Source organism: Mixophyes fleayi, chromosome 10 (genome assembly GCF_038048845.1).
Source record: "Mixophyes fleayi isolate aMixFle1 chromosome 10, aMixFle1.hap1, whole genome shotgun sequence".
NCBI lineage: Eukaryota > Metazoa > Chordata > Amphibia > Anura > Limnodynastidae > Mixophyes > Mixophyes fleayi.
Window position 1 is genome coordinate 34,728,892 of NC_134411.1, and position 25,765 is coordinate 34,754,656.

The 25,765-nt window shown below is 40.1% G+C and overlaps 1 protein-coding gene and 2 long non-coding RNA genes across 4 annotated transcripts in view; 2 read left to right on the forward strand and 1 right to left on the reverse strand.

The window, feature by feature from the left end:
• OSBPL5 (oxysterol binding protein like 5) overlaps positions 1-25,765 on the reverse strand; it is a 107,120-nt gene that overhangs the window by 59,398 nt on the left and 21,957 nt on the right. For both annotated transcript variants that reach the window (XM_075188412.1, XM_075188413.1), the window contains exons 2-3: positions 11,102-11,258; positions 9,422-9,492 (exon numbers count right to left, since the gene is read on the reverse strand). In XM_075188412.1, the coding sequence (XP_075044513.1) occupies positions 9,422-9,492; positions 11,102-11,258 (228 nt within the window). The remainder of the gene's footprint in view (positions 1-9,421; positions 9,493-11,101; positions 11,259-25,765) is intronic.
• On the forward strand, positions 1,520-8,240 carry LOC142103995 (uncharacterized). Its single transcript, XR_012679477.1, has 2 exons — positions 1,520-3,009; positions 7,439-8,240. It is a non-coding gene; the product is annotated as an uncharacterized LOC142103995 (long non-coding RNA).
• On the forward strand, positions 3,020-6,695 carry LOC142104001 (uncharacterized). Its single transcript, XR_012679484.1, has 2 exons — positions 3,020-4,935; positions 5,654-6,695. It is a non-coding gene; the product is annotated as an uncharacterized LOC142104001 (long non-coding RNA).

Genomic DNA, 25,765 nt, shown 5'->3' on the forward strand with positions numbered 1-25,765 from the left:
GAATATTTATAAGGATCGCCTCGCAATGTCGCCAATTATTATCAATATTTTATTCTTAGGAGTAAAATGTAATGATTTCTAACCTGTATTGACAATCTGGTTAATTAGCATATTTCCCAAGCTGGAGGATGATGAATAATGTATATAGCATCGCACGGTGTTACGTAGAGAGTGTTTACTGCAGAGCCTGGAAGATGAATTATTTACACACAGGGTCTGGAACAGTCCGTACTAGAACAGTTTCTCCTGCAGTTCCCCTGTCTTTCCCCGCAGGAGTTCGGTCCTGCAGCTCGATCAGAGTTTATATTTAGAGAAAATATCTTTTAAAACACAGTTATGACATCAACACGCTATATTGTTTGTTGCTATTTGTGTGAGGATGGAGAAACGTACTTATTGATAGACAGGCAGCATTTTTGTGAGCTGAAACAATATTCAATAAGAATGCAGCCAGCAATCGTTTAGGACAGGGTTACAAATCTCATTCTCCATGAAAACTAAAAAAATGTGCCCTAAAAACTGGTGGCTGTTCCCCTCTGCACTGGAAGAGACTGAATGATAGATCACTCGCCAATTCAATTTCCGGGGCCGTTAGAGTTGGTTCCTGAAGACTGCGGCTCCCAGGAGAGACATTATAAAATGATGTGCTGTTACAGTAACCAGGGGCTGCGCAGAGTTTCATTGTAATGCGGCTCTGGTGGCAGTAATGGCGTCCAATGTCATAGCAGATAATAGGGCACAGACTGGCAACATATGTGATGGGGGGGGGGGGGGCACAGGCTAGTGGTGTGTGACATGGGGGAGGGTCAGGATATGGATTTGAGAAAGGGGCAGAGTCGTAACGAAAAATATTGACGCCTGGAGCAAGAAAGAAAATGTACACCCCCTAGCCCTCAACTGTAACCCAATTGACCTAAAATATATTTGTGTCCCATACACCCCCCCCCCTGTCTTCGGTTTTGTGCCCTGGGTTGTTTCCCCTCTCTCACATTCCTAGTTCTGGAGCACTGGCTAGAGATGTGTATTTGGGGAGCACAGGCTAGGGATGAGCAATGGGGGGTGCACAGGCAAGGGATGAGCGACAGGGGGGGTGCACAGGCAAGGGATGAGCGACAGGGGGGGTGCACAGGCAAGGGATGAGCGACAGGGGGGGTGCACAGGCAAGGGATGAGCGACAGGGGGGGTGCAAAGGCAAGGGATGAGCAACGAGGGGCACAGGCTAGGAATGATCAATGGGGGGGCACAGGCTAGGGATGAGCAACGGGGGGGCACAGGCTAGGGATGAGCAACAGGCTAGGGATGAGCAACAGTGGGTGCACAGGCTAGGGATGAGTGACAGTGGGGGCACAGGATAGGAATGAGTGACAGTGGGGGCACAGGATAGGGATGAGCGACAGTGGGGGCACAGGATAGGGATGAGCGACAGTGGGGGCACAGGATAGGGATGAGCGACAGTGGGGACACAGGATAGGGATGAGTGACAGTGGGGGCACAGGATAGGGATGAGTGACAGTGGGGGTGTTAAATATGATTTTTTGTTAAGGCCTCATAAGGCCTTTGTTCAGCCATTTTATTGTAACTTGTATAGAAATATTATTTGCTAGAAGAGATTATTCATTTTTCTGTTAACTTGCAGTTTTGCAATATGTGAGCCTATGGCCTTGAAGTTGAACTAATAGAGAACACCTGAAGAATGTAACCAGTTATGAAAACAATAATGAGCTTCATATCCAGCTGGTAGTATGGAAGCTGTATCCATGGTGTTGCACATAACATATCTCCAACTCCCCTTGAGATAAGAAATAATAGGCTCATCTGTCCTTAGAAGGGGGAGAAAAGTAAACACCTCAAGAATACGTGAGAAAGTTAATCAGTAGCGCTTCTCATAAACTAGTGGTATAAACTATTGTATGCATATGACGTAGGATTCATTTATTTAGTAGCCTATAAAACCTGTATCTTTGTATCAATAAACTAGAGAATATTCCTTGTATACAGAACTTGGTCTGTGCCAATTCTCTCCAGCTGATTGAAGCGCTTCCAGATATACTTGACACCACAGGCAGACTTGGGTCAGAATTTTAGATCTAACAACTTGGAGGTCGCCACAGAGATTCGCTGTCCAGCAGGCTACAAGACAGACAACGGAGGTTTCCCAGCACATTGAACCCCAACATCCGCGGTCAGTAGATTTCTACTCGTTGGTCTTCCTAGTCTGGGTCACCTCATGTCTGTCTGAGGCACCTGACACGCGAATTTGTGAGTCTCAAGTATCATCTGATTAATATAATACAGTATTAACCCAATTTGTTTACTGTAATTGTATTGTTGATTAGATTTTTGAAAGATGATTGAATTTTGAGTGCATGTGTTTGTACCTATGTATGATGTATAAAGCATAAATGTCACATAAGACATTGATCAAAGAAGCATGTAATGGAATAGAGGGATTTAGAGAGTTATTGTTTTGAACATTGAGTGAACATTTTAGACACCATCCCCAGAGGTATATCAAAGAAGGGAGATTCTGTAATCTGCCCAAATTGTGTAAGAGAGATTTCCAAAAGACCTTTGTCCCAGATACTGTCAAAGAAGCTATTTAGCACGGACATCCAGTACAAGGAGTCCACAGAACGGGACGTCCAGTGCAAGGACAACCCACAGAAACTAGATAAGAGTCCCGATTTGGACTCAACAGAATACTGTCAATACGAGTAATATAGATAGTAAACAAATGACAGCAGCTCCCTCATAGATATGATGCACAAAGACTTAAGGAAATGGGGGAGTAGAAGGTCTGCAGGGAATTTTTCAAGAAAGCGGGGATAGCCAAAGATATGTGTGGATGGAGAAACAAAGGTGTTGCAAGTGGTAATGTGACAAGAACAAAGGGGTATTGAGATCAAACCCCAAGAGATTGTTTGAGGTGGCACAGGAAAGTTAAGAGATCTGAAAAGTCGAAATATATGTGGATATGCTAAATGCATCGGAAGCTGAATAATGAATCAAGTAGGTTGTATATTATAAATGTATGTTTGATCCTGTGCAGCTGAATAAGTGAAATGTGCCCCTCCCTTATTCTGTGTAAATGATTTCAGTGTGTTGAGATAAGAAGCACACTGTTTTTTGTTTTTTGACAATGTATGTAAAATTAAAAAAATGTGTCCGGAGTGCTGATTGATGATAACATGTTGAAGCTAACTTGTATTTAGTGTAATGCTGGGACTTGTAGTTCCACAGCAGTAGGCTGGAAGATGTCAGTTAAGTTTTCTTTCTCTGTATGTGAGTTTTGTCTCCGTCTTACTGCGTGTGAGAGAGATCCGTGATAATTCACATTGTTTGTTCTCTGTCTTAGTGCTCTATAAGGGAGATGTTTGATTTACTTTAAATCACAATGTTTGTCTGTCTTGTCCGTTTTTTACAAGAGACATGTTTCAAGGTTGAAAAAGTTGTACATTCATTGCTTAATGATAAGCTTTTAAAAAGATACAAAAGAAGTTTTAAAATGTTTGGTCCGATTGCACGGACAAGATTGTAAATAATGTACATTATCACTATAAGTACTAGTGTCAGAACAAAGCTGGCTGGGATCCAACAAGCTGTTTCTGTATTTGAACAAAATAATTTTGTTTCTGAAGTTCAGAAATATAGCTTTCTCTTTAATGAAGTTGAGAATTGTGGGAGTGAGCTTACATGCTGTTTTTATCTGTGTTAAAATGGCGCTGATGAATGTTCTCAGAAATCAGGAGGGTTTGTTATGCCTTTAAAGAAATGTTACGAGATAAAATGTCGTCTGTGAGCGAGACTTAAGTGAATATATTTTTACTTTGAACACGAAAATCACAGAATCTAGAAATATGTGTGAATATTTGGTCACGGGAGAGAGATTTTGTTGAGAAAATGTTGAATGATTTACAGACACAATGTATTCTGATTATTAGTACTCTGATTTATGAGACAGTGCTGCTTTTAAAATGGTTGAATACTTGGAACCAAGATTCCAGATTGAATGTTTCTAAACCCGGAAATTTAATTAGTGTCATTTAAAAGGGCTGTACTAAGAGATGATAAGAAAGGAGTGGCTTTGAACACTCGCCCAGGTCTCGTCACTTTGACATTCTCTATTTGTGAAATTAGGGACTGCCCCTTTGAGGAAATCAAGGCATGGAACGCATAGCGTCACAGTTAAGCTTTTAGCAGCTGTTCACTGGTTACCTGATAACAGTATACACGCATGTTACAGTTACAGTAATTCCTAGTAAATAAATGTTAATCTCTATGCAAAAGTTTTTTTTATTCACAGGTCTCCAGCTGCAAAGACCCATTAGGCAATCCAGATTGCATTGATTTAACTTCCAATGCACCATCTTTGCACCACAACAAACATAAGTATAAACTAATGAAGGATTTAAATAATGTAAACTCTTCTGAGTAATGATTACCTTGTTTTGGAAAGAGATATTAGAGTTTATGTGCTATTCGCATAGCAAATGCATGAACTAGGTGGTTTTTCTGTATGTGCAGAAAGCAAAAGGTTTTTATTTGTATCCTCATTACAGTTTTGAGTAAATCAGTGTTTGTAAAGACATTTACTGCCCTTATTTACTGTGCTATAATTGTCATATACTGTAAATAATTCTTTTTATTGTGGGTATGGTAATGCATTGATGGGAATTCTATATTTTTACAGAAATGAAAAAGATTTAAGACTTTAAGAGCAATTGTATGTGCTCCTGCATTAGCACTTCTGGATCATAGCAAGCCATTTATACTCTCCTCTGAGCAGAACCAAATGTTTAACCAATTTTAAGCTGAAATAACTTCAGCGCCAGCACTGGCTTTGCCAGATTATGACAAGCCTTTCACATTATTTTGTTATGAAGTCAGTGCACATGTACAAGGAGTACTGACACAAATACATGGTCGCAAGCTAAGGTCACTTGCATACTACTCTGCTTTAGTGCTTGAAAAGAGTATAGATATTGTGCTAGGACACCCAGTTACCTTAACGGTATCGTACGTTGTGACAGAAACCAAGCACAAGCAAAACATTTGTTACCGGCCAGATTTACTAAGTATGAAGATATACAGCACAAAGGACATTCCCTCCTATTGTGAAATGAGTGACATATAACACTTGCCGAGCGCACTGTGTATTTTCTTCCTCCCTTTCCTTTTTTATTAGAAGACAAAAAAAAAAAAAAAAAAAGGAAGCACAAGAGGCCCCAGAGCCTCTCATGTTCACAGATATATGTTAAGACCTTCAGACAAGGGGAATCTGAGTAAACTGTATTTTAAGTTTTTTAAAGGTCCAAGGGAGACCAGAGAGGGGAGTTCATTGATATTAGCAGGAGGAATATAGATTGCACGTTATTTTCCTTTGCTGTGCGCTGTAGATGTGTACTAGACTAGAAAGGAAAGCCAAGTTTGGAAGAACCAGACTCAGGCCCATAGTAATGTATAGATCATTATACATAATTAGAAAATTCTAATATGAAAGTTTAACCCAACCAAATAAAGAAAAGAGCAACCCATGACTACAGGGGTTTACACCCAATGCAGGAATGTGTTTGTGAGTATTGTGGCCCAACACATTATTATATACACTAATAGAACTGATGATGTGGCTTATTAACAGGTTATTTAAGCTAAGTGTTTCTCTTCCAGAAGAATTAAAGTTACCACATCTGTCTTAACCGTTGTACTGTACACTCCATCTAATGAGTGTAAACTTTGTGGAACTCAGAAACCAAGAACCTTTTCCTTGGATTCCACATGCTCCTTACTGAAGCCTATCCTAATGAAGTAGCACTGCTTACTCCCAGTAACGTTACACTTAAGCAGTGCACAATGTTGAATCCTGCTGCCTTATTGCAGCAAGTTTCAAAAGATGGGAGAAGTACCTGTATATATTGGGGTTACCCTAGGGATTTGGGGGAATTCCATTCCAGCTTGAACAGAAAGAAAGGAAAAAAAAAAATGCAAACAAAATTTTTCTGAACATGATTGCATAGAACTAATGAAACAAGAATCTCTGGTTTTATCTCACATTAAAGATAAACCATTACCAGATGCAGACATCACTCTTTTTGTAGATGGTTCACACTATCACATAGATCCTGTCCCGTATACAGGGTGTGCTGTAACCACACACACAGAAATAGTGATTCAACAGACTCTACCGAGTCACATGTCAGCACAAGAAGCTGAACTAAAGGCCCTGACACTTGCATGCATATATGCAAAAGGACAAAGAGTAAATATTTACACTGATTCAAGTTATGCATTTGTAATTGCGCATGATTATGGCCCTGTATGGAAAAGTAGGGACCTTATGGGTTCAGCAAGCAAACCAGTCAATATGATGAACATACCAGGGCACTGTTCACTGCATTCCAGCTGTCCTCCAAACAGTGATGAAGGTGAAGACACACACAGAGATACTACCCCCGAAGCTAAGTGAAATAGACCAGGCCGCACGAGAAGCCGCCATAGCCCCAGTACCCCAAGGGGAGTCTATTTACATGGTGACCCCCTGACCCCTGTTTGACCAGAGCACACTCCAACTTATGGAAAGACAAGCAACAGAAAATAAGAAAAAGACTTGGGCAATACATGGAGCACTAGAAGTGCAAGGAGTGGTGTAAAGGTCAGCGTTTGTGTCTGCCAAAAGTAGTTTATCCCATTATGGCCAATATAGCACACGAGAAAGTGCATCTGGGAAAAGATGCTATGGTTGTACTCACTAGCAGCTTATGGATAGTACCAGGGTTCGCCCAAGCAGCACAGTCGTTAGTGGCAGAATGCCTAGTCTGTGCACAAAGTAACCCGAGTAAGTCTGTCCTATGGAAAAGCACACCCCAGACATAATATCCCTATAAGAGGATACAGATAGACTTTATAACTTCCCAAATGCTCGGGCTTTGAGAATGTGCTTGTCTGTATCAACTTCTTTAGTCACTGGCTGGAGACATGGCTGTATAGAAAAGCAAATGCTAAAGCATTAGCCAAGAAAATTGAGAATGAGGTAATCTGATGATATGGTGTACCAGAGGTCATTGTAAGTGACAGAGGGATACACTTTACGGGGCAAGGATTCCAGAAACTATCACACCCCCTACAGATCCCAAAGTTCAGGATGTATGGAGCGCCTTAATGGTACACTGAAATTGAAAATGCAGAAAATAATGGCTGAAACAGGTCTGCCATGGATCTCATGTTTACCTGCACTCAGTAAAAAATACTGCTAGGAAAGACACAGGTTTAACACCATATGAGATATTGTTTGGCACAGCAAACAGAACAGGCTGTTATTTTCCATAGCAACTACACCATGTATATAGTGATTTGTTGAATTATGTTGCCTTATTATAGAAACAACTAACTGAAATACATGGTCAAATATTCTCCTCCATTGCAAACCCTAATTTTGATACAGGTACCCATAAACTGCACCCTGGGGGGCTGGGTGGTCGTGAGAAAGCACATCAGGAGAAGTCTTGAACCCAGATACAAGGGTCCTTATCAAGTCCTGTTGACGACTCCCATGGCAGTGAAAGTACAGGAAAGAGACACCTGGATTCACGCATAACACTGCAAAGTCTTCAAATCAGGGGAGTCTTGTTCTGATAAATAGAAATGACTGTCTCATTGTATTGATATGTCTTGCCAGAATAATTGTGACTGAAGTAGGGATTAAGGCCTCCCTAACCCAGTATGAAACAGACAGTTAAGTGACATATTGCCTATGCCACTGTGAGAAACATATGGGAAGGAGTGCTCAACAATTTGCACTCATAGTAGAGTAAACTCTGAAAATGTCTTTGTGCAGATGCATAACCTCATTGGTAAAGTTGTCAGTAATGATTCATGTTGGATATTGGAAATATTGGCATTAGTAGCAAATGGTTTTGCAATCCTGTTGATCGTATAGGTGATAATGAAACTAAATATATGGCTGATTAAGAAGTTACTGACACTTGATTGTTGTCTCTCCAAAAAGGGAACCACTGAAAATCCCGAACCTCTGATGATCACAGAAATTACTTCTGAAACCTGACCAGACTATGAGTGTCATGAATTATTTGGACTAGCAAAGCCAAAGAACTGCAGAGTTTGCAACAAGAAACTACTAAAGATTGAACAAAGGACATGCAAGGCCTGCAGAACTACTATAGACTCATTAACTACCTACTAAGAAACCATCTTTTAAGAAACCATCTTCTAAGAAACCATCTTTTCTAGACATGGACATTTGCCAAAATGCATCTCCTCATAAATCAAGTTAGGACAGGGAGGATCACAGGCTTATTAGTGGGGGATGAGTTGACAGATTCCTAAGGGGACCAACTCTATGCATGTGGCCTCCTACATGTGTATAAGTACCTGCTTATTAAGAATGTGGTTCTATAGATAGGATTAGGTAGGTAGGAGGAGAAAGGGTCAAAAATTGAATAAAAGATGGGAAATGTTAAATATGATTTTTTGTTAAGGCCTCATAAGGCCTTTGTTCAGCCATTTTATTGTAACTTGTATAGAAATATTATTTGCTAGAAGAGATTATTCATTTTTCTGTTAACTTGCAGTTTTGCAATATGTGAGCCTATGGCCTTGAAGTTGAACTAATAGAGAACACCTGAAGAATGTAACCAGTTATGAAAACAATAATGAGCTTCATATCCAGCTGGTAGTATGGAAGCTGTATCCATGGTGTTGCACATAACATATCTCCAACTCCCCTTGAGATAAGAAATAATAGGCTCATCTGTCCTTAGAAGGGGGAGAAAAGTAAACACCTCAAGAATACGTGAGAAAGTTAATCAGTAGCGCTTCTCATAAACTAGTGGTATAAACTATTGTATGCATATGACGTAGGATTCATTTATTTAGTAGCCTATAAAAACCTGTATCTTTGTATCAATAAACTAGAGAATATTCCTTGTATACAGAACTTGGTCTGTGCCAATTCTCTCCAGCTGATTGAAGCGCTTCCAGATATACTTGACACCACAGGCAGACTTGGGTCAGAATTTTAGATCTAACAGGGGGCACAGGCTAGGGATGAGCAATGGGGGGGGGGGGGGGGGGGGGGACCGGCACTAGGGATGTGTGTTGGAGTTCATTACAATGTGTGATGTATAATATTTCTGGTAATTATACGCTGCCTAGTGTTGGGCATGTTGGTAACATAGATCGTACATCACCTCACAGCTGGAAGTCTTTGCATAGCTCACAGATTGTTCCAATTTTCTGGCTTCCAACCTTAGGAGAAGTCTGTTCAGACCATCCCTCGAAACTAGTGACATCACGGAGACTTAGTGAATCGATGAGCTGAATATTGGCTGAGCCCATACATTGTCTGCACTGTCTGGGTCATGGGTATAGTACAACTGGAATATTATATATATTCAGCAATATTTACCTTATTAGCAGAATTTGGGGTCAAGGGATCTTCATCCTTCAGTGGTAAGTTGTTGTGTTCCACATCTTTTCCTGTAAGTAAACCGTAGAGTGAGAACATTATACAGACACCCTGGAATACACATATATATATCATAATGTCCTTATTAACGCATAATCTGTCTTGAATATTTTATTGATTTAGTTTTGCTTGCAGCGAAATATAATTCCTGCTGATCAGAGAACATATGAACAAATGATTTTTATCCGTCCTATTTTGAATCAGAGAAAACAACAACAATTGCGATGTTGCAGCAACAGGTCGGTCTATGTTGCAGTACACACTTGTCTGAGTTCTTTATGCTTTGTATGTTCTATTAGAAGTCTGTTCTATTTATTTTATATTTCACAGTTGCTAAGTGCTCCAAATCCTTGTGATAAATTCCAAATTTTACAGATCTGTCCCTGGATTATTTCAATATTGGATGAGACATTGGGCTAGATTCACTAAGCTGCGGGTTTGAAAAAGCGGGGATGTTGCCTATAGCAACCAATCAGATTCTAGCTGTCATTTTGTAGAAGGTACTAAATAAATGAAAGCTAGAATCTGATTGGTTGCCATAGGCAACATCCCCACTTTTTCAAACCCGTAGCTTAATAAATATACCCCATTGTCTCTTCTTTTATAAGTAATAATATCACCATCTCTTTTTATTCTGTGGGCTTCATTACAATATTGTCATATTTAGTTGGCATGTCACGGTGAAAGTTGCAGTCCATCAAGCATCTATAGCGTGTGCGTGCCATGTGCTTGCCATAATTTCATGCCCAGCCGCAAAGTTGTCCTGGAAGTTCTAATTATTTTCCCAATAATTTAAATGTGGAGGTGATGAAAAACAAGGCAGATAAACAGCAAGAAAATCAGCAAGGTAAAAGAGCAGAAAAGTGAAACAAAATCCATTATTTTACACGAGGAACATTAAACACATGTAAACATTTCAGATTAGGACTAATAGGAGGCTGTGATTTGTGGGGACACCATTATTGCATGCACTTCAGATTTCCTCTTTGAAGGTTTAAAAACCATTTGAAAACGTAAATAAACAGTGGAGGCAGCCATTTGTTGAGGCTGAACCAATATCCACAAGAACGCAGCCTATCCGTAGGAACTACGCTTCAGTAATGTCAAGAGAAAATACTAGCTGAGGAATTGCAAACTAGGCTGTAGTAGGGTGGTCCAAGGCTTCTTTATTAAGTTTATGGTTTTTGTAAACTGAAACACCCACATGATCAGCAGCTTAAGCTGCCAATCAGTAGCTGCTCTCATTCTCCTACTTGCAACGGGCACTGAAACAGTTATTAGCAACTTCTATCACTACCTGATGGCTGTTTGGGTTCCTCCCCTTCACTGATCTCCATCTAGTTGCCAGAGGTCAGTACAAGACAGGAATAGGCTCTATCAACCAATGGGATGATATCTTCTGGGAGCGGAACCCAGCAGGAGGAGGAGGAAGAGCCGAGAGTTGGTAAGTACCTATAATGGCTCTGTATATTAGACATATTACCAGTAATTGCTATGCAAAATAGATGTAATTGTTCTTAGTAAATGTGATTGGCTGCATTCTCTAAACGGCTGCCTCCGTTGCGTTAAAGGCAACAGGCCCACTTTAAATGTTAAACAGGATAACAGACAAAAACTCACCTGCGTTCAGAGTATTAATATCATGATCAGCTCCAAATGACAAGTTTCGAGTCAACTTGTTACTGTCGTTCTTCTGGGGTGTGATGGTGGTGGGACACAAAGAGAATCTGCGCCGGAATAAATTCTCCTCCTTCATTCTATGCGCTGGGGAGGTTTTCTGAAAACGTAAAAAGTACAATTTAAGAGATAATATAAAGGACAAAAATGTAACGTTTGTCGTTGGTTCTGTGGAGTATAAATCAGATGACAAATTGGAGCAATGAAGAGAAGGATGGATTTAAATAGTTTTGTGGTTGGAGTGAAGAGGTCAATTTAATATTTGAAATGGTCTTTTTGTTGGCAGTTTCAGGAGGAGATTCAGCGGTTGTTGTTCTGGCATATGTGGTATCGGGTTGGGTATGAAATGTCGACAGTGAAAATGCCTACAGTCATAAGGTCGCCATGTTCAGAAGATTGACACAGTTTAAAATGTTGACATGTAAAATGTGTACAGGGTTGTAAAGGCGACCGGCAAAATGTTGACATAAATGACTAGGTTTAAAAAAACACAGTTATATTTAACTGCTGGGACTTTACTCAATACAAGTAATGATGGGTGCCCCACTTACCTCACTTCCCAAAGTACTATATGAGGGAAGGGAGGGCAAGTAATATAGATTTTAAAGATGGAAGCCCCTTAAACATCAACATAGAAGCAATGTGAATACTAGTATAAGCAGCTGTGATAGATATTCCAATCCTCAGTGATGCCCAAGAGGGACAAAGATAACAATGTCTTCATCTTATCTTAATATCTCACTAATGCCAGCGAGTGACAAAGACAATGCATTCAGCACCAAAACCAAAACTATAAAATTGTTACGTGTGTGGGCAGCTTAAAGACTGACCCGTATACAGCGAGGAACTCCAACAAACTTGGTTGCATTGTGTTAATGATAACGTTGTTAATATTATCTTGAGCATGTGTGGTCATGGGAGTGAGGGATTCGGGGGCCGGCATTGCTAAGCCCCCTCCCTTCCAGGCCCCGTAGCTGGCGCACACACCCTATTGTTGTGCCCCTGCTATATAAGGGTTACAGGACCTTATTTTACAGGACTTTTTTCGGGCTGCACCCACTTTGTGGAATTCCCTCTCTCGCACAGTAAGACTTTCCTTTAAACTTCAAACCTTCAAGCATTCTCTGAAAACCCACACAACAAGTAACAGCGCTGACTACTGGAGTACACAAATGATACTAGTTGATCCGTGAGTTACAAACAAATTGCACTTTAATAAAAACAAACAATTAAATGAACATCACTGGCCAGTGGATATACAACTGAACATAATGAAATGCAGCTGAATCTGATGTAGCAATAAAAAACATGCCATACAATGGGCGTAATAATATATTGGTCACTCAGTGATAGGTGACATACTAAGTGTTCCACTATGTGAAACAAATGATGTCCAGTGTCCCGGAGTAAAAAGCACGAGGAGGAGTGATATCAGATATTTACGTGTGGCCACACTTGATGATATATCAGAATGGATATCACTTCAATAATTCATGTGCATAAATCCCGGAGGAAGATAGACACTGTTTAATCCAAATATAAACACACTCCTGGTAAAGTATGAATTTCACTTACTGCCTATGCAATCGGCGCACTACAGACCTGGTCCGATGCTCAGTCTCTGAAAACCCACCTCTTCAGACAAGCTTATAATATTCCCCAACCACCCTCTTAATCTCCCTAGGTTACCCTATTACCACCCTCTACACAGCTAACACAAGACAACAACCCTCTGATCAACGTTGCCACACACACAGCCCACTCAATACCTTTACCTTTGCATTCTAGCTGGTCCATTGTGCAATATGATGTAGCACATGCCCTTGTGTTTTAAACTCCCATTGTCCTATAGATTGTGAGCAGGGTTCTCTTACCTCTCTGTCTGTATGTATTATCCAGTATTGTCTTATTAATGTTTGTTTCCAATTGTAAAGCGCTATGGAATTTGCTGGCGCTATATAAATAAATGATGATGATGATGATAATGCACCTCCAGCTGTAAATTATAGAGATATTAGAAGTCACCTCTACTGTGACCGTAAACAAACCACATGGCAGTCGGCTGAGGCAACTACTTATATCTGTAATACGTTACATTGGGGGGAGCATTGTTCCTTATAATACACTAGTTTTCCTAATGAACACTGAAGTGATGACATCAGAAATCTTCACTTATAAGAGGTGATTATATGAGATTTTGCTGTGTATATATAATGTATATTGATATGATTTGTGTATTATAAAATCATCTCAGTTCACCTTCCATCCCAATCTGCGGCTTTGTTCCAATCTCTGCACAAGGAACAGCTCTGTGAATATAAATTCTGACCTTTTTAAGAACCCAAAAACATATTTGAAATATCTTCAAATCAATATTGGATTCGAGCACCAGGCTTAGAGCCATGTATTGCTGCAATCATTAGAATAAATCGATGAATATGTTGTCTTACCACCCACTATACAGTGTTTGCCATCTGTGGTTTTGCTGAGAACAATTATAATTCAGTGCTGAATATAGTAACAATTCACATTTCTGTGTATGACTAATTTAAAGGGCTACGCTGGCACAAGATTATGGCTTATAAAAGGAGATCACTTTAGAAAGAGTTTAAACTTGGCACCCAATTATTTCCTAAAAGTGTTTTTAGCCAAACATAGCAAATTCTGTTGAGCAATAATTATATATATATCCATTTATTCTGTACAGCTGCCCAGAGTACGGTCTCTGGCTGCAAATTCATGTTCTGGCGCCAAGACCAGCGTGCGGAGCCAGAGGCCTGGCGCCAAGACCAGCGGGCAGGGCCACAGGCCTAGCACCAAGACCAGCGTGCAGAGCCAAAGGCCTGGCGCCAAGACCAGCGGGCAGGGCCACAGACCCGGCATCTAGACCAGCGGGCAGGGCCACAGGCCTGACGCCAAGACCAGTGCACAAAGCTACACCTGGTGCAGAGCCATATTCTCAATAATTCTCAGTATCTATATGAAAATCTGCATATTATCTCTGCTCTTGTTCTATACACACAACGCCAAAATGTCAGTTCACACCATGTGTATATGCAGGGTACAGTTTAATATGTTATAAAAAAATATATAAACAGGTTTTTTTCTTACTTATTTTCTTTTGTTACCTATAAAGATATTGTAGTATTTTTCCTGAAGAAGAAATTTAATTTAGGGTCATTTACAGGGCAGCATATTTATATTTGAGCGATTCTGTCAGCCTCCTGCATGCAGATAGAGGGATGTTACTGTTAGTTACCTACAACACAAGAAGGTATTCTAAACATTACATCCAGTATACAGAACAAGAGAAATGGTCCTGGCAATAATATTTATTTATAGTTATTTATATTACGCCTTCATATTACACACAGCTCTTGCAGAGAATATTTAGTCATTCAGTTCCTGGACTCTATATTCCTTCACACGGGGGCACACACTGGGGTTTATTTCATCAGCAGTATGTCAGTGTAGCCTGCACCTGGAGGAAACCCACGCAGGCACTGTGAAGCGGCAATGCTAACTACTGTGCCTCCATCTTGCCATATATGTAAGTGACCCAAAATGATTTTATTTCTGCATAAAATAATACTACAGCATTTAATCAGCTTTTATTTTTCCTCTACCATCATGGTGTTTCTGTACCATGAAAACCACCAGTATAATAAAATGTTTTATTGTATTTGACGGATCCTCTTCCTGACACACAAATAAGTCTAAATACAAGGAATAGATAGACGTACATTCCGATATGTACGAGTATTCCAACCGAGCAGGTGTGTTTTCCAGCTGTCTCATGAATCCACGACATATGGTCTTTTTTACTAATTACGCTATTTTTTACTGCGCCAAATAAAGAACTCTGGCATTCAGCAGACAGAGCCAGTCTCCGCTCAGTCACATGTGACCTTTATATCAGACCTAAAACTGCTCGTCGGTGATCGCAGTACACAAGTCCGAACTCCCACATTGTCGTTCTCAAAATAAATGAAGCTTCTGTTCAAAGACATAAAAAAATAGTTGGATAAATGGTATCTTTTAAAAATATAGTTCTTAAATTATATGCTTTATCCTCAACACAGGACAATTTTAAATCCCATATGTGTTTCTACATGGCTCATTAATTGCTAAAACCTCACTGGTCATCAAGTAAATTGTAAGCTCTTGTGAGCAGGACCTTCCCATCATTTATCTCAAGTTCTATTCTGTTATTGTATCATCTTCATGCTGTTACCAGGATTTGAAAACGAAATATTTGCTTACTTGATTCTCCCACTGTGCAGCACACATCTGCCAATAGCAATTACTGTCAGATCCATTCTGCATGGCTGTATTGGCATTGTATTGCAGGGGAGGCCTGATTCACATATCGTAGTGCGTGCATGGAAACCCTAAGATGTTACACGATCACTATGTTCAGTAAGCTGGATACCGCACACTGATTAACTAATTCTACAAGGACAGGCTCCCCTATCCAAAATCTTGTAACAATAGTAACAGACCTCAGCACACCGGACTTAGGGGCTGATGCAAATCAGGAGTAACTCTTAAAAATGAATGAGATCACAGAAAACGAGAGTATTGCTACCTTCATGCAGAGCTGTATACATCTTGACATGAGTTCACCTACGTGTCCACATTTGCCTGGTTTACAATAAGCCATCATCAGCGAATATTTGCCCTATAGCAGGTACAAAACACACCCCTCCTAACAGGCGTATATGCGTGTTTCTGCAGTATACTTGGCCTATTATTATTATTATTATCTTTGACTTAAAGGCGCCACAAAGGGTCCGCAGCGCCGTACATTACATATACAGAAAACAGAACCAAGACACAACATGATACAAAAATGTATACAAACACAGGTGACAGGGTAAAGCAAATAAGATTATATCTGGGACAGATAGTTAAAGGGATGGTAGAAATCAGCGAGAAGAAGGCCAAAGCTTAAGAAAACAGGGCTAGGGAAGCAGCCAAGAGGTACAGAGGGTGAAGGAACAGTAGAAGGAGCACACAAGGAAAGAGGGCCCTGGTCCTGAGAGCTTACATCCTAAAGGGAAGGGAGAGACACAAATAGGGTGGTACTAACTGGGGGAGAGAGCCAGGACGAGGTAGTTAGGAGGAGGACTGATAGACTTGAATAAAGAAATGAGTCTTAAGGGCACACTTGAAGCCTTTGAGAGTAGATGCTAACCTGATGGAACGTGGAAGATCGTTCCACAGCTGGGGAGCAGCCCGGGCAAAGTCCTGAAGACGAGAGTGAGACGAGGTCTAAGTTTGCGCTCTCTTTCCCTCCCCTGTTTTACCTGTTCAGTAGCAAGTGGACGTAAGTGCCAGAATCTCACAAGTCTGCATTTGACCATCTAAGTTCGCCCACTTTATGGGCATGCACATACCGATTTCATGCAAGATACGCTATACAAACCGGCGTATGTCTCACTCTACACCAGCCAATTGATGTGTAAAATAGACTTGTTGTACATGAAAGAACTATGGCGTACGGAGATCTAGTACTATAGTCACTTGATGACATCACAGCAACGTCTCGTTACAGAAGTCCATCTAATACACAGCCATATATAATACATGCATTCAGTAATCTGCCCAGGCTGTGTCTCTATTAATATATGGTAGAGGCATGGACATGGGTGACTCCACATAACATAGAACACGGATGTAAGAAAAAGGGAGAGCGTTCTATTGATCCAGGCCAATGTCTAACCCAAGTTATATGAAGACTGTGTGTACAGGATGTACAGAGTAACACGTTTCTTATGTATACTGCAAATTTATTTCACTGTTCTAATTTTAAAATAATTGCATGCAAAGAAAAAAAGGTAATTCCTAAAATAGGTCTCAGTCATTAGAATCTAATAAACTTCTTTTCAATCAATATTTGACTGAAACTTTAGCTTAGACTCGTTTATGGATGCAGTCCATTGACTAAATTTACTATATATGTTGTTCGGCTACTAAACGTATAATATATGTCTTTTGCAGATTTTGCCACTATAGTGTGTGAGAAGTGTGCAGATTGCCACAATCTCCTGGGCATGTAGTGTGTGCAGGTGGTTTCCCAGAGTACAGTTGTGCGTGGTGGGTAAATGAACCTACGGTAATTTGTATCTTGAGAGAAGTTGGATGCCGCTGAGTATTGTGAATATGACCAATTCTCCCCCTGTGGTTCGTATTCTACAATGTATCTTTCAAAAGGCAAGAAGCACTCTATACATAATTATGTATGTAGGAATCTGGAACAAATCCCAAAATATAATAACAACCATACAAAGCTTTATAATGAAAATACTATAATGATTCATTGTATTTCAGGTCATGACATATTTTGAAAACTGATCCTTTATTTTAGTTTTCCTTCAAACACAACAGAACATAAAATCAGAGGCACACACGGAGGAGGGAGACCAGTGGCTGCATATGCTCAGGCTGGAATTATCACAAGACCAATACATACTTAATATGAGGTGAACGAGCAGCACTTTGTCAATGTGTTCTGCACAGGTTCAGTTACTCTGAGACATATAACCTACATAGCCAACGAAGTGTAATAATGGCTGACTAAACGGCCACAGGGAGACGGTGACTGGAAAGAAGCTCAGTGACCTTGTTTTCCACCCAAGAAGGTCTTAGAATAAGAGGAGGGGGTGTGATCAGTGACTTATATGGGGTTATTCTGTACACAGAACGTCTCAGTACATTAACCTGTAATCTCTGCAATATCACACACAGCGCCCATACAGAGGTCAGCTGATATCTGGTTGCTATGGGTTACAGAAAATCATTTCTCTATGCACCATGTTATTGCATAAACCCCACAATGCACTAGGTGTAGTAATAAAGACGTACAGTACATGTAGTAAGGTGGATTTTGAAACCCCCTCCCTAGGCAGAGTTTGTATTTTTTAGAAAGAGTTGTCTAAATGTGGAAAAAGCCTTTAACTCGTTTTTGAACTTGTGCGGCTTTATATGTAGAAATATGTTTGGGATAGAGATGCTCACCCATGAAGTGGTTTTGGTTTTGGATCTGGATTAGCTTCGTGTTTTGATAAAACCGCCCTCGTGTGTTTTGGTTTTGGATTTTTTTAGAAAAATAGTTAAAATATGATAAAATCCACATAATTTTGCTCTTTTTTTTGATCCTACATTATTATTAACCTCGATAACACTAATTCCAAGTCATTTGCAGTCAATTTTGCCCACCTCACAGGTCACAATATTATTTTCATACACTTTCGGACAAATACTGCAGCGACCTGGCTGGATGGTAAGCGACAGAGCAATGACACAAACACACAGCAGTTCCTAGCACACATTGGCACACAGCAGTGGCAGAAAAGAAAAGTGGGGGTCCGCCCTCCCTCCCACCCCTCGCTATGTTGGGTCTTAAAAAGGGATTTAAAACTTCCCAGATCCGACAACGTCAAAATTACGTTTTGCCTCGTTTTCAATTCCGAGGACGCGCGACAGCGCTCGGCTCGGTATTCGGATCCCCTAAGTTCGGGTATGTACGGTACTCGAGGAACCGATCCTGAGCATCTCTAGTTTAGGATTTGACCGGTAAAAAAAAAAATTAGGATACTTCAAGGAGACAAATATACGGATCTGATTTATCATTTCAGACCCTCCTGCCTTATTTTAATGCAAATTAGACTTTGGAGTTCCTTTTCATATTCAGCTGATTTTGGGTGTTACAAGGATTTATTATTTATTCAAATCCTAAAATCTGGATTAGGTGTAATGGTATTAGTCACACATCCATTCAGGTATTGCACAGTAAAGACCTTAAACCATATCATTTACACAGCACGGTATATCCTTATATGCACATACAAGTATTGGTTAGCATAGGCTGGGAAGAGGCAACATGAAAAAGGTGGTGCGGTCACACAGAGGAAGCAGAGAAAGCACAGCGCACTCTGCCTGCTCCTCCGGGTGTGCTGCTGGCTCTTCATGTACCGTGCAGAGGAGGTCACGTGACCCAGAAGTTGGCTATCCCCATTCTAATAAGATTGGGAGCAGCCGGTAAAGGATCGGCAGACCTCCGTTTCTAGCTGTTAATGCAAGTTAGAATCTGATTGGTTGCTATGGGCAACACTATCTCTTTTCCTTTTTAGAAGGTTTAGTAAATCTACACCCATGTCTTTTCTAAGCACATGGCCCAGAGAAGGAACACGCATTGTCACATGTTACTATCATGTTAGGCCCTCAGTGCCATTCATTTTAGCTTTCTGATTTTCCTACAAACACTGCTTGTTTCACCGTCTGTTTGGTATAAATTCGGGAGAATGGGTGGTGATCGTGATGCCTTTGCTTAAGGTGTTCAGGCTTTCTACATATGTAATCCCCAGTATTTATCCCGCTGGTTATATTGTGGGCCTGATTCATTACCAAACTCAAAACAAACGTAATGTGGTTTTGTTTTGTTTTTTTAAAAGAAATGCACGTACATCGGGCATACACACGTCCGTATTCAACAAGCAGCGGATATGAAGATACGTCTGGTGATAAATACGGGTCTAGGTCCGCTCTGCTCTAACAGACAATACACTGCAGTATACGTCCAATACTTATGTGGGATATAAAGTCACAGAAGAACACGGGGATTAGACACAAACCCAAAAAAAACAAACTATTGAACTAATATCGCCTGTTGTTAATATAGGCATTAATCACAAAACATAAAACATATATATTTCCATAAAATACATTTATTAGGGTGTAATTAATGTCTACTGTAAATAAAATACATTATTATAGTTCCTCCTGATTGTAAACACATGTTCTAGCTGTATACACAGCCGCCATCACTAGTAATCAGGAGTTAGACCTGACCTGTATCTGATAAGACTGAATCAGCAGCTGCTGCGTGCGCTCCAGCTTGGCGTGTCCTTCCTGTACATTAAGTGCCTATGCCCAGATCCCCTCTCTGAAATCATAGGCTGTAATAAGGGCCCTTTGGGCTCACAGATAAATTGAACGTGGCTGCGTTCTGTGGCACGGGGTCTGGTTCTGGGCATGCCAGAATAATGTGTGCATTATACAAAACGTATCTCCAGTTACACTCCTTAATGAATCAGGCCCAGTATGTTGACCTGATCACCTGCAACGTGCTAAGAAATAACAGTTTAAATGATACAATTGTATCCTGGGAATACAGGTAAGTATAACTAGGTGTAATTGTACCACTGGGACACAGATCCGTGCCCAGGCAAGTTTACAATGTGCCAGATCTTCAGAGACTTTCGATACAGCAATTAGCAGAGGAATAACTTAACGTAACTAGCACAGCTGAGTAAACAGCCGGGCTTATCAAAGCTGAAAACACCTTACAAATTCCTTGTCCAAGAATGTCACAAAATACCTGCCAATTATTTTCCTGAACAGAACGCCAGCGTTCTCCGTATTGATTTATTAATTACATGAACCAGAATTTGCACCCGGTCTCTTAATAAAACCATTTACACAGAATAAATCTTGGAATGTGTGGACTTGCTATGCTATATAGAAAGCTCCTTAGACTATTAACTAAATGTACAATCTATTTGCTTTAAAGCTAAAGATCCCGGAAATGTGGTCAGTGAGCAGAATCCATAGAGATTTACGGCCTGTGACGCACATTATCCAGTGTCTGGGCTTGGCAGAGAGGTTACATAATTTCAGCTTGTGGATGTAATTTGTCAAGTTAATGAACCAGAGCAATGAAAGTGAGGAAGAGACATCAGTGTGGTTTTTTTCCTGCATCCCAGTCCCAATTATTATGACATTGGCACAGGAATCTAGATCCTGTTACGTCTCGCTGCACCCCAGCCGGTTTCTAGACAGCTGAGGAAAGATTAATCCCTAATCCTGTGAGCAACAAGGACCAGAGCGGATATGATCTAGAAAGCTGTTTAAAGCTGGTAGTAGCTCGCCAGCGAGTCTTTATCACTCAGCGTTTCAACCTCAGTGTACGAATTAGAGAGACACAAACACACGCTGTCATTCAATTATCCAATGTCAATCACAGTGCTGAATTAAAGGATCGCTAGGATAAAAAAGTAAGAGGGATGGTCTGTTATCCTGTTCTATTGATTAGGAATTAGGGTGGTGTGCTGTGGCATGGCGTTTCTACAAGAACAGTGATGACGCACTTTAGGATACCTCTTTCTCCATTCACTTGGTAACCAGGCACAGGTTGCTTAAGCTACAGACCTAGATATACTATTAGCACTAGTAATTAATTAGTGACAATACTAAATGTGTCTATTTATTATGCAGCAGTGGTACCAATCCTTATCGCTGCAAATTGCAGCAATACATAATGCAGTACCATTACAGGGATCGAGTAAAGCCGGAGACGCTTTAAATGGTTGGGTTTTAGTATAAATTAAAATGTTATAATTTTGATGATTCTTTTAGCTCCCTATCAGGATACAACGTAAATTATACCAAATCAGAAGCCTCCATTTCCCTCCTACAGTCACATACAGTAAAAACGCTGGAACTTGATTATCAAATTCCAGTAGAAACCTCTAGCAATCTGTTATCTGGGCATCTTAATCACCAAGAACTACGGCCAACTATACCCCTCTTATTGGCCAATTTGAAATGACACTGAGTCACCTGGAGCCCACTTGATATCTCATGGCTTGGTAGAATTAATGCTATAAGAATGAATGTATTGACCAGGCTTTGTACTCCTATCAAACATTACCAATGCGAGCCCCAGTTACCTTTCCCAGTACTCCACAATGACTGTGCAGGACATTTATATGGAATGGTAATAAAAACCTTAGAGGATAAAAATATGTGGTCCTGCTAACCTGACATCGGATAGAGGCCTGAGTCTCCCTGTGTTTGAAAGATATTATCATGCGAAGCAACTAAGTCACATAGTTTCCTGGCTTGTTGGTCCAGGCTGAAAGAAATGGGTGGATATTGATGCGCTGTGGAAACTTTAAGGATTGAGCCCTTGGCTCCCCAAACACCTCAGACCAGCCCCGGTCTCTGCTATCCAAACTATGATTTCCATTTACCACCCCACCATGGAAACACCCATTGTTTCCAAAAGGTATAAAGCCTAATTACACATTACAATGGGTCAGTGTGGGGATTAAGGGCTTTCTCTGCATCATGTTCAAATTTGCTCCCAACTCTTTCGTGGACATCTGTGAGAGGCTTGGCTTACCACATACTCGTACTTCATCTTTACTATGTGTAGATGAGTCTTTATTCAACCCCGGATTACAATTGACCAAACTGAAGAACTCAACTTGAAAGATTTTATATTTATACTCTTGGGAGACATGGAACCAGAGCTGGATTAACAATAGGGCTAAAGGGGCTACAGCCCAGGGGCCTTGCCTGGGGGGCCCGCCGAAATTCAGCCCCCGGCTCCAACTGTCACCTGTTCAAGGAGAATGGCAGGCAGCTAACAGCAAATGTTATGCTGTTAGCTGCCTGCTATCACTGTAGGGCTTATGTGGCACACAGTAATCTCCTTACTAAGGAGATCTCGTGAGAGTGAGACTATGAGTCATAGTTTCACTCTCGCGAGATCTCCTCAATAAGGGGATTACTGCGCGCAGCGTAAGTGCTACAGGGAGTGGAACAACGGAAGGAGGTAAGCTCACGGGGGGGGGGGGGGGGACTCATGGCTGGGGGGGGGCCTTCCTTCCATCAATCCGGCCCTGCGTGGAACCATTTCTCTTACATACCTAACCGCCAATTAGCATGATGTTTTGAAACGTCCTTTGAATGAGATAAGGGGACCTCGCTGGACCAGGAGGGGAAGGTCCCTTATCCGTCAAAGTATTATAGGTCTTAATTCGAGCAAACACAACTAATCGCAAAAAAACCCAACATTTTAGGCAGATTCCGCAATGTTGCATTTTATACAACTAATACAAACAAATAAAAAAATGTAAACTTTTAAAGGCTTTCGTACCAGCGAATGCATTAATACATATAAAAAGTGTTATATTTAGTTTGTTAAATTGCATGGCAGAAAATCCTTTAATCTTTTCATATACTGCAAAAAGTGGATGTTCTAATCCCGAGGGCGTGATTTCAGGCTGAAAATCCTTTAATCTTTTGATATACTATAAAGAGGATAGTTCTACTTTCACAATATATTTAAATCCGCAGCCTCACTCAACAAGTCGACCGTGGTTTAATATATTGCTACAAAAAATGTACACATAGATCAGTGCAAAGACAATGATCGGAAATAAATATGTCTAATAATCAAAGTCTATGAAACTATATAGAAGATGAGGACATTCTATGGGGATATATAATCATCATCATCATTTATATTTCAATTCCGCAGCGCTGTACAGAGAACTCACTCACATCAGTCCCTGCCCCATTGGAGCTCACAGTCTAAATTCCCTAACACACACACACACACACACACACAGGGTCAATTTTGATAGTAGCCAAATAACCTACTTGTATGTTTTTTGTAGTGTAGGAGGAAACCAGAGTACTCTGAGGATAATAATGCCAATATATTAATGTAAATTGTACCACGCAAAGAACTGTAATTTTTGGTGATTCATTTTTATTTTTTATTTGATTTAAACTAATTTTTCAAGATAACCAGAATATTCCTGTGGCACGGTATAAATTAAATTATATAGTGCAATATATAGTTTAGCTGCTACTGCTGTAAGGAATTCTACAATCTCTAAATTATGGTAATTAAAAATAGAAGAAGAAAAAAAAAAGGACAAGCCTTTGAGGGATCTTATCCATCAGGGCAAGCAGTACTAAAACAATTCTGTGTCAAGCCAAATGATCTTCAGCCTTATAAAGTAACAATCTTCATTCATGTGTTGGAAGAGTCGTGATTATGTCTGGTATACACCAACAAACGTCTTATCATTGGTTTGTGGTGTTAAAAAAAAAAATACAAAACACTGTTAGACCATTTTTTTTCTTCTAGGGCTGTTAATAAAATGTCCTTTCAGAAACAGTATTTTACGTTTTATTAATAGTGTTAATAGTGTTACCTGGCTCAGAAAAGCAACATTGCATGAGCATATAGTAATACTCTGTGCAGAATCATTCTGGTCTCTGTCTCTTTTGAGGTGGTTATAGATCATAATTAAATCGACAGACAAACTACAACTGTAAAGTACAGAGGTATTTCTACACATGTGATCACTGATCATGCAATTTATTTTGCACCACCTAATTAGACATTCTTTGACATATACCAGCCACAATACAGGCTATTTCTACATGTTTCTATCTAGAAACATTTTACTATCTGTCTTTTTATCACGCCCTTATAGAATAACCATTAAAAGGTAAGGAGAGGTGGGCTAAAATGTTCCGAAAAACTCTCCACCGTAAATAAATTGCAAATAGAAGTGTCACAAATGCACTCGCTGCAACCATGATTTGGATGTTATTGCAAGGGGTTAAACAGAGTTTTAGCACTCCATTTTGCACAGAACGATCACACAGGTTACAGATCTAGCAAAATCATGTCCCAAAGCAGTTCTCTCACATCCATACACACCTAATTACTGACACCTTTTCTTGTATTAGGTCAATAGGACCCTAAATCTCCTGTTACACAAGTGTACATGCTGGCACACACTACGCTCTTTGTTAGCCAAAGGAGTTAACACCTTATACTCTTCAAAGGGGAAGATTCAATTGCTGGTGATGTGGCATGCGGACATTGGCACAATGTCCGTCTGTGCTCGCTGCCGGCCATTACGGTAGAAATATTCGCTCATTTTTTCGCGCATCTGCGAGAAAAGAAGGAGCGGAGATTCCAATCATAACATCGGCGCAATGTGTTACCGTGGACTTCTGGAGACACCCTTTGCCAAATTGAATCTCCGCCAAAGGGTTAACACAGCCAAACAAAACTTCTCTTCCTAAAAGTTTTAAGATTTGTTAGAGTAACAGGGTCAAACTTATTAAATTTTACATTTAATATAAAAAGGTACAGGACATTGAATATAATAAAGCAACAAATAATACATTGCATATGAAATAAATACAATAAGAGAAATAAAAGACATAAAAATACAGATAATAGAGCACTTAAGTACATGGTTTAATTTTGTTGCTGGGAAAAATCCAGAAGCAAAATGGACAGCTCTTAATTGGATTTATTACCCAAAACTGACCATTTTCCAGTGGCTGTCACTCAGAGTGTATACATTAATATGGGGCAGAAATTCACAACCGGTTGTTAATCATAGTCTGCTCAGTAATAACCCAAAATTCTTATACCTGTCATATCTTTTCTATGACACACCCCAGAGACATAATTCCTCATCCAATAAACAGGACTTAATACTAAATAGCTTTAGTCCAATCTAAAAATGTTCTGTTTAGAACGATCCATTGTCTTCTGGCTTTCAACCAATTCTCTATCCAGTACATACCTCCCTCCTCCCTCGAAGACCTACTACGCTCATACTATGGATCATGCTGTTATGTGCAGCGGTATCAAATGCTTTCACAACATACAAATATATCACATCAACTGCACTACTAAAATCCAGTTTGAAAAACTCACCTCCTCTTAAAATCTAATCATGTTTGACACTGTTATAAAATTATTTTCTACAACACATT